At 35.8% G+C, this 17,191-nt stretch overlaps 1 protein-coding gene across 3 annotated transcripts in view; it reads left to right on the top strand.

The window, feature by feature from the left end:
* The window catches only part of THADA (Thyroid adenoma-associated protein homolog), a 30,935-nt gene extending 15,769 nt beyond the window's left edge, over positions 1-15,166 (top strand). For all 3 annotated transcript variants that reach the window (XM_087348685.1, XM_087348686.1, XM_087348687.1), the window contains 14 exons: positions 316-507; positions 1,467-1,611; positions 1,811-1,979; positions 2,951-3,087; positions 4,486-4,660; positions 5,918-6,188; positions 7,001-7,381; positions 8,114-8,392; positions 9,409-9,597; positions 10,497-10,748; positions 11,182-11,760; positions 12,701-12,851; positions 13,367-13,626; positions 14,702-15,166. In XM_087348685.1, coding sequence (XP_087204811.1) covers positions 316-507; positions 1,467-1,611; positions 1,811-1,979; positions 2,951-3,087; positions 4,486-4,660; positions 5,918-6,188; positions 7,001-7,381; positions 8,114-8,392; positions 9,409-9,597; positions 10,497-10,748; positions 11,182-11,760; positions 12,701-12,851; positions 13,367-13,626; positions 14,702-15,064 — 3,543 coding nt within the window. In that variant the 3' untranslated portion in view covers positions 15,065-15,166. The remainder of the gene's footprint in view (positions 1-315; positions 508-1,466; positions 1,612-1,810; positions 1,980-2,950; positions 3,088-4,485; positions 4,661-5,917; positions 6,189-7,000; positions 7,382-8,113; positions 8,393-9,408; positions 9,598-10,496; positions 10,749-11,181; positions 11,761-12,700; positions 12,852-13,366; positions 13,627-14,701) is intronic.
* Positions 15,167-17,191: the final 2,025 nt, after the last annotated feature.

Below are 17,191 nucleotides of genomic sequence, written 5' to 3'. Positions count from 1 at the left end.
GTTTCTAGAGTCCTTTGTATATGTATGTGTGTGTGTCCATATGTATTTGAATGCATAATATGCAAATTATGTTCTTAGCAAGTCACAAATAATCTTAACACTTTTGATGAAGTTTCTGTGAACAAATAGTTATTTGCATGATAAACACTGCTGAAGGTGTTATGGTTAATTAACAGAGAATCCAGTTTCATGTGTGGATGAATATTATATCTATAGTAAAGTCAGGGCCGTTTTTATATTTTATACATAATGTGAATTTCACTTTGTTTTATTTTGTTTTGTATGGTGGAACTGTAGTTTGTTATTCTTTTTCAGATACTTTCTCTTTGCCATGAAATTTTAAGTTTTGACTCGTCAGAGCCAGTGTGGATTCCCTGTCCACCCACTGTGTGTACACAGAGCTATGCAAATATTCTGTTAGAGTGTCTTAAAGACTCATATGAAAACAACAAGATGTTAGCTGTCCAGCTTCTCATCACATTTCCAGCAGAAGTTCTTGGATTAAATGTTAGTTTCTCTCAATTTGTATGTACTGAAAAGTCTTTCAGAAGAAAGTTATATCTTCATGAAAACTGCATTTAACATTATGTACCAGTCATTTTATATAATCAGCTGTTTATAAGAAACTCTTTAATTTGAACTTAATGTGAAGTGAGGTTTTTAGTGGATCTATCTGAATCAAAATAAGTTTGCATAATAGCCTCGAGTAGTGTAAAGTAAATCTATTCCTTGAAATTATTTGTGTAGTGATGGAAATGAAATATGCAGACTGGCAAACCTAAGATTCCTCTAATGCATAAAAATTTCATTTGAATTGTTTGTGCTGCCTCCCTTTCTTGTTTTGCAAAACTTTCTGTCATATTTCTTTCTTTAGTTATAAGTATTAAGTAAAGAGAGTATGGCTGGACAATGTACCTGAACACATACACAAGGTGGTGATTTTATCTGTGCATGACTGTCAGTGAGACATTGATTTGGAATGAGAGACTGATTGCATCAAGTGATGGGCAGAAGTGATCTAGCAGCACTTACCGTGCCTGCTATCAATAAAATACTTCTGTCTGTATATGGTGAGACTATCAAGGACTACAAATTAATAATTATATAATTTCCACAAACAGATATTTTTGTAACATTACATTCGTTAGAGATAACCTCAAAGTTGTACAATGTCACTGTGTTTGTAGCTATTAACACGTAGAAGTGTTTCATATGGAATTTGTATGTGTGATCATGATTTTTTGTCTAACTATAATTTTGCATTAGTTATCAAACCATAAGCTAAAACATATTTTGTGACTTTGTGCTGTTTTGTCTGACAGAACTTTGTATATGTTTATAGCTGGAAAAATACACCAGGAATTCTTAATTCAACGGTGTGTCAGCAGAAGGAAAAATACATGTTAGATGGTCATAAGTGTCTTTATTAAAGTAAAAGATTTACTTTGCTGTGTATTTATTTGCAGGAAGCTGATCAAGTGAATTCATTGATTGAAGTTTCCCTGCAACTTGCATCCAGTCACCGCCCACCGGACTGCATAACTGCTGCATACTTATTACGTGTGTTGGTCACATTCCACCAGACTGGTGTAGTTCTGGCAGCCATGCAAGGTATGAAATTCTTTGTTCCTTTTATGAAGTATTTTTTTATTGATCATGGAAACTTATGTGAAGAGGTAAAACCTATAAGTAATTTCTCTAAGCTGAACAAAAACGGAACATAGCACCTACCAGTGGTGGGTTTGGAAATTATCATCTGCTGTGAATTTTTCACATATCTCACTATTTTTGTGTCACTCTTTGTTTGTAGGGTATGACGAAAGATTCAGTTCAGTCTATCTGGCTGTTCGTCTTCTGGTCCGTCGTCTGTCTACAGAACTTGTTGGAGCCAGTCACAGTCTACTAATTGCAGCTGCTTCAGGGCCCATGTATGGAACTCTGTTCTGTATCAGGCAGCTGCTTTCTGATGTCAACTTCATGTGAGTTTGTTTAATCAGCACTCCAGCAGAAGTACTTATCAATGGAAATGACATTAGACTGTATATAAAGAACAAATTAATTCAATTTCCAGTGGCATACTATTCAAAATACAGTACAAATTTTACTTCCTATAAGTTACTGTTTAATTTCAGTCTTTACCTTTCTAAGAAATTAGTGTTATTTTGATTTTAAAGTTTATTAAATTTGAAATCAGCTGTAGATTAAATAACATTTAATTTTAGCAGTTGGAACTTTAATGGTGGTTATATGAATAGGACATATATTCCAGTTTTTCATTAAATGTCATAAGGTCTTCTTAGGCAGTTAGCCATGTCGACAAGGAATACATTTCCTATAACTAAGGGTACTATAGATTGAAATCCAATGGAAGACTTTTTTGGACGCAAGCAACTAGAACCATATCACTTAAATATCTTTAAACTTTAAACAAGGTCCTGTCGACATTTATTGTCACATTATACATTGTTTGATCGAAAAATACATTTTACTGAAGTTGCAGTCATTGAAGCTTAAAGTCAGTTATATTCTGACAAAGGCTAGTGGTTATCTGCAGGAGAATTCTGGCATCATTTTGTGGCTAATAAATAGAATTTTGGGTTCGTTAGTTGTATTTCTCACTTCATAACCATTTATGTTGGTTGTGGTATAACAGCATTTTATGAAAGATAGGATTTGAGGTTCTCACAACAGCAAGTATGAAGATACTTGTCTTCTGGTTTGTAGTGCTGTGTAGTCTGGTAGAAGTATACTAGTGTTTCAGAGGTACCTGTTTCTTTAATATAATTTGTAAACACATATTTTAAAAACTTGTGAAATACATGAAGGATGCTAGAATATGAAGCAGTCACTTTAATTAACTGTGTTTTTACATGTTGTAGAGCAGAATTATACTCTTTATCTCAATTTAATGTGGAATCTAATGTTTATTTTTATTTGCCTGTGAATGAAGGAGCATTGCTGGTGAGTGTTGCTGGCACAGTCTGATTGGTGAAGTAGTTACCACATGTTTTCGCCTGACCGAGGTTGTGGGTCCCATTGTTAGTAGCTCATCTCCTGAGGGACACTTACCCATGTACTTACAGCCAGGTGTGTATGTAGTGGTAGAAAAGGGAGATTTGAGAGTTAATTTATGAGAAAAGTTTCTCATGAAGAAATACTACTACTACTACTACTACTATGGCGTAACAGCCCAAAATCGAGCCCTAGCCTCCTCCATGAAGAAATAAGTCTTACCTTTTTTAAGATCACTTTTTATTTTAAAATTACTTATTTCCATCCTGGGATGCAATATTATTACCATCATTATTTTTGCTTTTGTCGTTATTATTTTATAAGCATTGTGGCCACCCTCTGCGGAATTAATCAGCAATGTGTGTATATTGTCACATTTGTTATGTTTGTGTGTACTTAACTTTGTGCATTGTTGATATTTATGAAACTTGATCTGTCTTTAGCACACCATAACCATTGCAGTGCCCAGACATAACAATTCCTCTATTTTTGGTGATTATCACAATTATGTATGCATCTTCAGGCGACTGGTATCAGTTTGCTTGAGGTTGCCCTTTATTTCTGCAGAGTTGCTACCTGCCCTTCATTTTAGCTGTCAGCAAACTCTAGCTCCCTGTGTCTGCTGGACATTTACAAAGCTTCTGAACATAAGTTACCAGCAAGTGGGAACATCCCACTGGCAGCATATTCTTATATTATGTAATACAGAATGATTTTTCTTCTTGTGGTATGGTGTGGTATAGTATAATGTAGTATGGCATGTCATTGCTTGACTCCACACTGTGGACTAACTGCAGTACTGTCTGAGAACCACAGACATTTAATACTATATTCTCAGTTCAGACAGTCAGTGTTTATTATAGTCACGTGTCCTCAGCGTGTACCCTACTTGTATTCAGCTTTCATCTTGTGACTGCTGCTGAAGAAGATATTATTATATACACTTTGTTATTGACACTGCTTTGTACTTGAGTAACAAAAACTTTATTTTTGCTTGGTGATACAACTCCAAGAATGTCCAGCCAGACCTACATCCATTGACAATTCGACTATCCTATGAGTTCAGCTGGATTAACATCCTCTAGCATAAAATTTGTTGAGTTATGTTTTTTAATGTGTGCCCATTTTTGGTACGTGGTCTGTTTGTAGGGAATTTGATGAAATTTGATTTCAACCTCATAAAGGTTGTATTGGACCAACAGGAATAAAAATTAAAGTTTCCCACCAACTTCAGTACAGATTCACATTACAGAATATCATAGAAGTCTGTTGAGTATATCTAGAGGTGAAACAAGTGGACAGATAAAATTGATGAACATGGAGATGTGATCAAAGAGCTCATTATTATTGATGGTTTAAATTGATTTTATGTAAAATTATGAACCTGTTTAAACTGTACAGCTTTTGGGTTTCATTTGTTTTATGTAATAAGCTTATTTAAGTAGGATTTACTATTCTTTGATTTGTTGTCAGGCATGCAGCACTTGAAGCAGGACTCAGCTTCTAATGCATCTGAGTCATCAGTTTTAAATGTTACTGCACAGATGGTGCTGCTGTGTGCTTGGCGCACTGTAAAAGAGGTGTCTTTGTTGCTTGGAGAGCTTTCAGAGCAAGCTCCTATCTTAATTGCAAAGGATTCAGACAAAGTGTAGGTATAACTAGTCCGTAACTAAATGAACATATGTGTGTAACCGTCTGCTACTGTCACCTCCCGTGCTGCTGCTGGTTGGAATCCCATGGAGCTGTAGTTGTCTCAGGGTGGGTGCTCAGCTGCCTCTGCTCCCAGGGGCATTGTGGTTAGCTCAGGGTGTATGATTGTTGGGTCCTAGCTTGTCGGTGGGTGGACTCTGATCTTGGGTTGTGTTAACGGCCTGGTTCGCATCAGTGAATGATAACACAGATTGATGTTTATGAGGAAGTCACCACTATTTATTGACATATGTTCAACACTGAGGTTACAGATAACTATTGGTGGTAAATGATAAATTTATAAAATATCACAGTCAAGCTATAAATCACTTGCGTGCTCTTGGTAGCTTTGATACTTGGAATTTAATTGTAGTTGGTGAAGTTTTCTAATTAATGTTCAAAATGTACCAAGTGAGAAGCAAAGTCTCAAAGTCCAAGTGTGAAGTGAAGTCTGTCACCCAGAACACCGGGGTTAAGACACATTCACAAGAAGACAACTCATTCCTAATTTGATAACAAACTTATAGACTCCAACCAAGAATGATGTAACATTAATTTCCATTGGCGTAAGGGTCCAGGTTTGGCGTAAAGAACCATCCCTTTCTCATGAAAGAGAGAGACATCCGCACAACCTGGTTTCTCATGCTTTATCCTAAATGTAACTCTGTGTGGGGTAGTAAACAGAATTTATTTAAAAGCAGGGTAATTTATATGTGAGATAAAAAATTAAACAAATCCCTAAATATGTTTTCTGCACACGTAAGGGCTACTTTTAGCACTTAGAAGTGGATGTCCACTTTCATTCTAAGCATGTGGTGCTAAAATCCCAAGTAGTTGTCAATACAATAAACATCTTGAGATGTGTGATACAGAAACATTCTAAATTGAACAAATTGTGTGGTAATTAATGTAAAATACAAAACTGTTAATAAATTGATATAAAATACACATAACTTATAAAGAGATACAATTAAATATACAGAACTAATTAACTAAAACTAAACTAAGGTCGGATGAATGCAGTGTTTAATCTCCTGAATATGCAGTTATTGAAATTATATTTAATGATTGTTTTTTATTAATCTGTGATTTAAATTACCAAAACTTTGTAACATTTATATTCATTCCTAAGTTACAATGAAATTGGATCATTCATGACTGTCTTGTTATTGACACAAATTTGAATATTCTATACTTTCTCTCTTGATTTATATAGTACTGAGAAAGGCTTACTAACAGAAGAGCAAGTGCTTACAATTGGATCTCACTTGGTTACACTACTGGTAGAGACAAAACATCGTGGTGCATTTGAACAGGCTTATGTGGGGTTTTGCAAGCTCTGTGGGAGGCTATGGAGACATCCATCTTCCAGACTACATCATCTGCCTCGTCAGTGGTTAGAAGAGGTTATGTATACTATCAGCTGGGGAAAGGGCACCAAACTTTGTGCTACTAGAAGGTCTGCAGGGCTACCATTTATGGTGCAGGTACAGTGTTCTGCAGGTTAGCAGAAAATAAACTACCAGACAACTACTGTGTTGTTACTAATATGATGTTCATATCTGTATCTACAAGTTTTTGATTGGAGTACTGTCACTTAAGTTTTGAGGTCACATTACTTTCTTGCATATCATATTCTGGGAAAACATCTGTAATAACAGTTGCTTTATCCATATTTAATTCCATCATCAAGGAAATCAAGAGAATCAGGATTAGAACTGAAAAGGACATATCAACTACTATTTTTTCATGTATTAATTAGTCAGCAAAAATGTAAAAATTAAAAAGAAGACTGAAACATTCATAAACACTGGGTCTGATGATGTTTGGACAAATAAAGACTGTTTTGAAAGTGTAGCTGTGAGTACCTTGACAACCAAGGTATACTTGTATATGTGATTGAAACACTCAATTTGGTGGCTTCATAATGTGATGTCCAAGCATTCCTGACAGGTGTATTTTTATATTCCCACTAATTTCTGGTATGCAGTTTGAACATGGATTCGCCTGAAGACATAGTAGCTGTATTATACATATGACATTCCATACTGTTTTCTCAACAAAATTTATTTGTATTGTTTCTTGTTTGCATAGAACTTGCAAGAAAATCATATTGGAAAACATTATATGAATTAGAGAATTTGTGAATTCCAGATTATATGTCAGACCTCTTATTTATAGTTATAATGGGCACTTATGGCTTGTGGTATCAATGTTATTTGACAACACTGTTCAGTTTGTTCATATATATATATATATATAATAAAGTAGTTTGTTTTTTCTTCTCCTCTCATCTTAGGCACTTTTAACAACAGAGCCTCAGATTGGAGGCAGCCGACGTTGCTTTCAGCAGTCCATGGCTGCCCTCTTAACTCTTGCTGACAATTCTGACAACAGAGTAGGAACCAGACATACTAGCATTGTCAATAATGAGACAGCAGCTGAAGACTATGTTGATGACAATGCCGCATCAGTCACTTCTAGTAGTGCTACAGAGTTCAACATTTTTAATTTGTCAGTAGTAAGCTCTGACTGTGTCAGCAATGTGGAGGCTCGCATTCATGCATTGAATATCTTACGCGCACTGTTTCGTCACTCACTACTGGGAGAGTCTGTTACTCCTTATGTTGCACAAGGGGTGATAGTTGCTATCCAAGGTTTCAAGGGCAAGACATGGGCGGTAAGTTCATTTTTGTAGAACCACTTTCCACTAATAATACTCTGCCCCCGTCGGGGATCGAACCCTGGCCGTCCAGTCTGTAGCCAGTCACTGTACTGAATGGAAACTTAATTTCATTTCATACTACCACTTTGAGGCTGGAAGCTAAGAATGAAAAATTTAGTATGAAGATAAATCATATATGACTACAAGTATGAAATATTGTTTGTAAGTCAGTGATCACATGGTTTTGATGCAAACCTTTGAGTTAAGTATTAAGTACTTTATACACAGAACTAAACAACAACAACAACAATAATAACATATTTACAATTCAGAGCAATAAGGAAGTACTGTCTGGTATAGAATTCAGTCCTGTGGCCATCTGCAGTAACTGTCAAGGTCACCATTACATGAACCAGTAGCAACATGTTTCAGTTACGATGCAGCCATCTTCATGGCTCTTGGTACTCTAATTTAAAAAAAGGTGATTACATCAGCAAATATACATGTTTTTATTATTCAGTTAAATTGAGGTTATTGAATAGTGTTAAATCGTATACCAAGTTACAAGTAATTACAACAAAAAATTTGTTAAACAGCTAAATAACTGATAATGGATGATGCTGAGTCATGCAGGCTGTTCATTATTTAAATGAATAATTCAGATTGTTGTACCGCTGTTGGTAATCATATCACTCTTATTACCAAGCCAGTGATGAACACGTCTTTATGCTTCTACTCATGTTCCAGGAGCGTAATTCTGCTACACTTTTATTCTCTGCTCTGGTAACCCGCATTTTTGGTGTGCACCGATCTAGAGAAGAATTGAGTATGCGGAATCGTATGACAGGACGGATCTTCTTTCTGCGTTATCCTTCATTGTATGACTTCTTACTGAAAGAATTGAAAGAGGCTGTTGCCAGCATGGAAGCGTGTCATAACAGTCTGCAGCCTGCCCTCTTCCCAGTACTGTTACTTCTTTCTAGACTGTACCCATCATCCCTAGAAGGAACAGACTCCAACCTACAGGTACAGTAGATCTGTTACATTTATGTAAGCCTGTCAAGTTATGTACGTTGCCCTACTGTTTTACTTCTTTAAGGAACAGACTCAGTCATAATATTATTGTGAACTAATATGGTTGTCACTGATATGGATGTTTAATATATTTTGTACTTCCTCATTTCTGCATCATAACATTGTCATTGAATTATCTTAAAGGTAAATGTAGAACTGCCCCTGTGCTAAAGAAGCACCCTGTGAGGGAGTAGAAGTATAGCTTCACATGTTCTTAACCCCAACGTGAGGGGAGTAGTCAGCTTCACACTCCAGCCACTTTACCTCCAGGAAATGAGTTTGTAGAACCCATAAAGTATGAGGTTGGGTGAGCCCCAGATTGAGATGGTAAAGAGAAAAGTCCTTGCCCCTGCCAAGAATCAAACCCCAGGTGTCCAACTCATAGTCACTGTACTGACTGAACTATTCCCCTTCATCTAAATTACTATATTTATTTGAATTCTGGTTATATGTACTGTGTACTACTGACAAGAGACTTAAGAAATGTCAAAACTATGACATGAATTTGAGCCTTGGTAAAACCAGCTCAGTGTGGCAGTTGTGTATGGCTTTATAAATAAAAGTTAACTGAAATACAGTACACATTCATAATATAACTATTACTAAGAAATTCTTTTAAAATATGGCTATGTTCCAATATTTTTGAATTGAAAATAGTGAAGGAATATTGAAATTGATCATAGGGAATTACATTTTGTTATATGAGAATGCTTATAGACCTATCAACAGAGGGTTTCTTGAAAGGCTGAAGAGTGATTGACTTTATTATAATTGGTTAGTTACTCCATATAGTAAGAAGATAGAATAATTCCATCTAAAAGTATGAATTCCTTTGTTTTGAAGAATGGTATGATACAAACCAGAACAGTTCTCTGAATAATGTTAAATATAAAAAATCCAGTAAGTACATACTTCTTAGGTCTTTATAATGTGCATAGTTATTGATTGTTCTAACCTCTTATTTACAGCTGAGTGCATATGCTCCTTTCGTTCACCGATGTTCCTTGAGCTCTGTGCTTAAGACAAGGATGTTGGCTGCAAAGGCTCTTGTTCCTCTTGTTGCTCCACATCAGCTTGTAGTGTTACTTCAGAAACTAGTTGCAATTTCATCTCAAAAATGCACCACAGAGAACTATAGGCATGGGCTACTTCTGCAGGTGATTACAGTGAAATCACATTTTTACACTTTTCTAAGAATTTATAAAAAACAGTGTAAATTGTGGGAAGTGTAAATTACAAGAAATGCAAAATCATAACATTTTAATCTTACACCTATTTTCATGCTCAGTAAATAATGTAGGTAAATTTCTAAGCACTATACAAACATTTGTGCAGTATATTATTCCCAGAAACTAAAAATGCAGTGTCATGATGTTCATTCAAGTCATTTGTCAGGGACTGTCTGTGAAAATTTTTGCACAGAGTAAACAGTGTATTTACATCTTCAAAAAGTAACCTGATTTGCATTTTCTTCAATAACATTATGGTTTTTGACTATTATATTCTGAGTTGTTATGGATATTCCATGTTTTGTTGTTGAGTTTTTCTTCTAAGGAAATACTTTCTCCCCCCCCCCACTATGTTACCATCATGCCTTATCAAATGTGAAAATTCAAATAAAACAACTACAGTACATGCAATTGACAACCAGATTAAATAATAATAGTAACAGCTAATTTGAACACAGTCACACATCAAAAGTAAGATGGTGACTAGCCATTAGAGCAGCCATTGGTAGAAACAATAAGTAGATGAATCCATGAGAAAATTCCGTGACATTTAGGAAATTAGGATGAAATGACATATATTTTGCAGGATGTTTTTAAACCAAGAATTGTGAACAAGAGTTTATACAAAATTATTAATCATTTTGCCATTTCAAAAAAAAATTACGTGTCGTGCTCATCTTATCCTAATTGATTAAAATTGTGAAGTTCCCAATTTAATTATGCAGTTCTTGGCCATCCTGTTTCTTCCACCCTGTTAGGTTCATTTGATATAAATTCTTAGTAAAATAACATGGTTATTGATTTAATTTTGCTGTGTTCTGTTTTAGATATTTCATATTCTTGAAGAGAGTCTGTCAGCATTGTCTGTAAGCAAGGAAGTAGCAGGAGAAGTTGAGGAGTGGATAGCTAGTTTAAAATGGTTGCTTCCATCAGAATCAGGTTTTCAGGTCTGTTTCATCACATCAGAAGTGTTCTTGCATATTCTTCATATTGTGGCAAGAAGACTGCTTACATCAGTTAGCCCTTCTGTATGGCAAGAAATATGCCAGATCATCCATTTGGACTTATTTAGGTCACAGGTGAGCCCTTAGCTTTAATTTGGTTATGAATTTATGACATGTTTAGGCACAAATGGAAGATTATGTTAAAACTTAACTTGAAGAAATAGATTGTGATTGTGTAGACTAAACTCATCTGGTTCAAGATAGGGTCTAGTTTTGGGTAGTTGTGAATCCAGTAATAAATTTGTAAGTAAGCATCCTGTTAAATAGTTGATCGATTGTCCATAAAAGGCAGGGAATTTCTTGAGTGGCTGAGCTAATATTGGCTTTTTAAAGATGGTCTCTACTGCATAGAATGAGTCAGTTTAAATTGACTCGTCTACTACCATGAAAACAATTAATTTAATGGCAGATGTGAAATGTTGTAACTTCTCCATTCACAGTTGACTCTTCAATTTATTTCATATGCATATTACCTGTGCTGTAAGAAGTAATTGTGTCTGACTTGCAGGAGACAGTGCCAAGCAACATGATTGGTAGAGGAGTGTACACACATCGTGCTGTGCAGCTCCTGTTAGAACTGTCGCTTGCTCTGCATCCTTCAGACATTCCAACTGCGCCTTTCCTTAAAGATATGGAACAGTTGGTAGTTCAGCTGCTTCTTCATGCAAGATATGAAGTTGTCAATGTTACACTTTGTTTCCTGGAAGCTCTTATGACTACAGGAGAATATTTATTAGAAGATACTGAAGATTCCACTCTGCCAGTAAAGGAAAGTTTTTGTAGTCTTGTCAAGGAGTGGGATAGGTGCCATGAAGGGGCACTGGCCAATGTGTTAAGATCTTCACAGGCTGTTGGAGAGATTTTAGTAAGGCAGGTGATACTGAAGGAGCATAATACATTTTCAGAGTGTTGTTGGAAAACATTTTGTGTGTTGAGCTATTGTCCAAAGGCTCTCTTGAGCGTGAAAACTGGTGCTGAAGAAGTGTTGAGAGGCCTCCTTCAGCAGTGTCAAGACGAATATGAAGGTATCAGCTGGACTGTGCTGAAGTGTGCTGGGGCTCTCATGAAGGTCATGCAGCTAGAGAATGTAAGTTGTAAAAATTGTGTAAGTCAGTGTTTAATTTGACATAAAGTTCCTTTAATTTTGTTAATGAAATAATGACATAGACAAGATGAATAGGTTCAGATCATTGCACAGCAATAATCTTGGTTAGCAATTCATTAGAATGCATGCTGTTGTTAAGTATTTAAAATATATATGTAATAACTATCCAATTACTACTGCAAGAGGCCTAATATAACATTGATATGTTAATTGGGTTGCTTTAAATACATTACTAATTAATGATGTGAGTGTACTGTAAGACCTTATATGGTTTATGTGACGAGTAAGATGTTCTTGCGGAAGACCCAACAGAGTTGAGACACGTTGAGCCGAAAATAGTAATAATGATGATTGTTGGGTAATTATTACATACGTATGTTATGTATTTTGGTTATCAATATTTGTCTGAAGAGAATGGTAGGAAAAGCAATTCAGAATAGATCAGTAACTCAGGTTGCTTTCATATTATTCTCTTTTTCCTAACAGCTGCTTGACATCATTAATTTTATGCTGGTTTCCAGGAGGTGTAATACTCAATTTGAACCATTGCAATAAGTTTCATGAAAATCATTATTAAACATATTGCAGTGGTTCCTTGATATTATAGCAGGAAAGCTAATATGGCAGTGGTTTGAGGTTTGGCAGATTCAGTGCCAGTCATAATATGATTTTAAAAGTTTGTACAGCTTAGAAATATTAAAACTATTTTCTGGTATTCTGATCCATTGTTTGTTTATGTACATAGTGAAGTACATTAAATTTGACCATTCTGTTACACAACTTATATCTCTGAAGTATGCTTGTCAGAAGAAGCCTATCTACCTGCTAAAATATCCTTTATACAAATTTCTAATAACACACAAAACTCAGAGAAGTAGCTGATTATGGGTAATATTTTAACAAGTATCTGTTGCACATACAGGTACTACCTTCAGCAGAAGTTGCCAGTCAGATGTGCCATAACTTGGTTGAGTTTTCCTTAGCAGAAAAGTCATTAACATGCAGACTGACTGTGGCAAACATCTTGCTGGAAAACACTTCTTGGTTGAAGGGCACAGTCACATTCCTCTCAGGTATGGGTTACTTTGAGTAGAATTTTTATCTAGGATAGATAAGATTGAATCTGGGGGTAAGACATTTGATTTGTGACCAACTATGGGCTGGTCTGCATGGTTTTATTCCTAGCATAGGAAGGGATGTTCACAACTAAAAGTTGCTGTGCTTTTATTTTTCTGTCATTTTATTTTTATGTATAGAGCATTCATATTTTGTATTATAATGTGTATGCCTCCTATAATTGGAGAGCTTCTCTCTGTTGCAGGCAAATAAATATTTGTCAAACAGTATATAATGGCCATACAGGGAACTCTGGCAATATTATACATATGTAATGTGCCATATTATTTTGCTATTAAATTTATTTTATATTACATTGTTTTTGATAGATGAACATTAGGTATTTTATGCGAAAATGACAAAGGTGACAGGTCTTTGAAATAAATAGATAATCTACTACAGGAAAACTAGCGAAAAGCTTTGTGCAGGAAAGGTGTATAATAATTTTGTCTTTATTAAATTCATGTTACAGTTCTGGATGTGTGTATGCTGTGGACTGTGGTTATAACATTGTTGGATGATGAGTGTGCACATGTACGTAAGCTGATTTCCAGTCTTGCAACACAGCTCAACTGTATCAAGCTGCCTGTAATATCACAGAAGGCCAGAGAGTTGTTGGTGGAATATTTTGTTCATGTGATGGTTAATCTGGATGCCTTGATGTGTGTTGTGTGTCTGGTGGCCTGGTGTCTTGGCACCACTAACAGTGATTGTGATGATGGAATGTCTGAGGTAAGAACAGTGTTTAATACATAATTTTATCAAGTCTCTTAATTATCTTCTCTTTATTCCTTCAGACTGGCCAAAAATATTTAAATAAATTAGCAAATACTGGTAATTATTAAGAATAGAATGCTGTTTCATAAACCTCCAGTGGAGGTAAGATACAGTTCATATAAAAATTATTTATCACTTCAGTGCCTAGATTCAGACTGACATGTTAGCTTATCACGTTCCAAGACAGTAGCAAACACAGTGACAGTATGGGAGATGGCCAAAACCTGCTCATGATCAATACACATGCTTAGTAAATTACTCAGTTACCATTCGACTAATGATCATGACAGTTCCCAGAGAAGAATGCAAGTAGCATGTGAAAGGTTTTAAAGTGGGAAAACAGATTCATTAAGCAGCAGGCCAACTTTGTGGCAAACAAACATTATTTGGCTTCACAGCATCAAGGGCAGTCCTGAGTTGTTCGAAGACAGCCTGCACAATAGATTACCTGTTTGTTTTCAGAATTATTATTGGTACTTGGCTGCCATATCACCCTCATTAAGGGCAGTTTGGCTGTCAATGTGCAGTACCAAGATTGTTGACACAGTAACAATAAGTGGTGGGCTCATTACTGCAGCAGATCATAATCTGGAATTTCATTACAAGACTAGTACAAATATTGAAAACTGGTATTTCATATATTATTAGATTATGGAACCTATTGTTTTTCTGTGATTCCCAAAGTGAATGATAGTCCTATGAACAGTAGTAGAAGTGTATAGGTGCTAAAGCTACCCGAGATCAGTTGTGTCTAAGGGCTTCTTAGTGCAAATGGATTTAAGATGTGAATCCTGTCCCAAACCTGTTTGTAGCTACCAGATATAAATATTCACTCTACGTCTGTCAGTGTACATCATCTAGAAGCCTACACAGTGCACCCTTATTCATGGGAACTAAGTTTTATTGCTGAACCCCAAATTAAATTAATTGGTGTGGTGTTTCTGTTGATATTAATTAGTTGGTTGAGCAAATTCAGTTTACATTTTATTCTCAGTAGACACCTTTAATATACTGTTGGTGCTATTTCTAGGATCGAGTGTTTGACAAAGGTGAGATGAACATATATGCAGAAACAGCAACATTGACAGAAGTTGCATGTGGTCAGCTGAAGAACCTATTATGCAGAGAGGATATCCACCAGTTATTTGAAGCATATCTGCCTGAAAAAGTCAAACATTGGCTATTGCATATGTGTTGGCCACATGTGCCACCTTTGTCAGATGGTGGAAAACCTGATACCTTGGCAGAATTTATTAAGGAGGCAGAGAGAATGACTGCATTTTCCACTAATGACTCTCACTTTCTGTTTGTGAACCCAAAGACTGAGTTTCTCTCACTGTACAAAACTAAGAAACTTACTGAAGCTGTACATGGGACATTGAAGACAAAGTAATTATTATATGTAAGTGATTTTGGTTGATTATTTAAGACCTTTATTTTCACTGTGAAAAAACAATGACTTTGTTATGTTTACATAAACTATTTTGCACTGAAATAGCCTGTCTTTTTATTTTATTTTGTTTGTTTATTTTTTATTACCCCCCACCCCCACCCCACGAGCAGCAAGAATAGAATTTTAAATGTTCATCCACGTTTTTGGAATGTTATAAAGTTTGCGTAATGTGTATTATGAAGGACCTGTTTCCAGTATCTTTGTTAATTGATTAATTCTCTTGTAGTAAAACATGAAAGTTCAATGCCACTAATACTAAAGCTGTTCATCTAAAATGATCCAGAGCCAGGTCAGTTCACATCCTACTATCCATCTTTATAGGATACATTGTAGCAATATCCTTCCATTTCCTCCTTGGTTTTCTAATAGATCTGTCTCCAAAATGTTTCTCAGTCAAATTAAAAGTCTGCAAGTGGGCTCATTCATAACCCAGTTGAATCCAGTCCACATCCCCACTCCCCATTTATTTAACTCTTATTGTATTGGAACAGGGTATTAGAACCCCTGTACTGTGGGTTTGTGGGCATACTACTGTGACATGGCCAGTTGGACGATGAATAAGCAGTAGCACGTGGCTGATAAAGGTAAAGTTATTTATTAATGTTATCATCTCGTCTCCCGAATCTCCTAATGTCTCTCAGGCTTCCTACCAGAATTATGCATGCATTTCTCATTTACATGCATGTTGCGTGTCCCACCTATATAATTATCCTTGATTTATTTACCCTGATAATATTTGGTGATGAGTAAGAATTCTGAAACTCTTCGATATGTAATTTTTTTCCATCCTCTTGTTACTTCTCAAACTGTTGTTCTGATACCATGTAGTCTGTGTAGATAGTTACCATTTTGGTTGAATGTACTGCCTTCACATGCAGGTAGCATGTTCCTCTGAAACCACATACAAAATTACAAATTCTGATGGACCAGAATACCATATTCTGAACTCACATGAGCATGAAAACTGAAGAACTGTCACTGTGGATTGTGATGCCAGTGTCTTGTAGGTGGTTACCAACATTTTAGAGAAGACACTGCCTCCATCTTCAGGCTAGAAGATGAAGACCGAGGTGATATTTTCCTCCAAAACATTGGTAGGTAAACACCTAAAAGAATATTGTGTCAACCCAGAAGACCACAGTTCACTTTTTCACTGCTGTGAAAACCTGTAATCTCCTGTTTCTTCCTGTCTCTTAGGTTCAGATATTCTCATTACATTCTTTTCTCCATCAGATTGTATCAGAATCTGACCCAAATCAACAGCTTTTGTGACATTTCATAACATGCTAGTCTTGTATTGCAAGAAGTTGACAGCCCTTAGGTTGGTCTCCTAGGTGGTGAATTCTCCCTTGTTGGCTGTCCATTACTGCTTTCAGCATACATGCAGCTACTTTCCACATCTGGAGGTCAGTGCCACATGCAGCCTACAGCTTGCCAAACCATGGAAACAACAGGTAAAATTATTATTTTATATGCTTTAATTTTTAGTGTTTTGGAAAGTAGGTAAGATGATAGTTTCTGAGCAGAGTAATAACAAACATTTGAAGTTTCATGTTATGTAATATCCACCATTCCATGTCACATCATGACCCAGAGTTTAGTGCTGCAGTGTTCATCTAACATGTTTTATAACTTTGAATTCTCATGCCTTAGAAAAATTTGACCGATTTTAGCCTACCTTTCTTGCACGTAAGCTTATGGTATCAGTATGTCCATGAGGTCATCCTGTAAAAATATTTGATGGATTTTAACAAATCTTTGTATGAACATAATGCCACACCATGTTTGTACTTTATAATTTCCTATAATCAATACCAACATGAGATAACAGTGTGGTGGCTGTTGGGGTCAAAGGGGATAAATCTTACAGGGTGGATTTGTCTAAATGATATTCCAGACCACTAGTATAGTATAGGGTTCTGAAATATTCTGTGCTAATAAATATTTAAAATAATATGCATATATAGAGTATACAGTATAGTGACTAGCTACAGACTGGACGACTGGGATTCGATCCCTGATGGAGGCAGAAGAGTTTTCCTCTAGCCTTTGCATCCAGATTAGCTC

This window comes from Zootermopsis nevadensis, unplaced genomic scaffold (assembly GCF_977971745.1).
Source record: "Zootermopsis nevadensis isolate Lab colony 2312 unplaced genomic scaffold, Znev_1.0 Znev_ptg000013l, whole genome shotgun sequence".
Lineage (NCBI taxonomy): Eukaryota > Metazoa > Arthropoda > Insecta > Blattodea > Termopsidae > Zootermopsis > Zootermopsis nevadensis.
The sequence above is the reverse complement of the archived record's forward strand: the minus strand, read 5'-3'. Positions and strand labels throughout refer to the sequence as shown.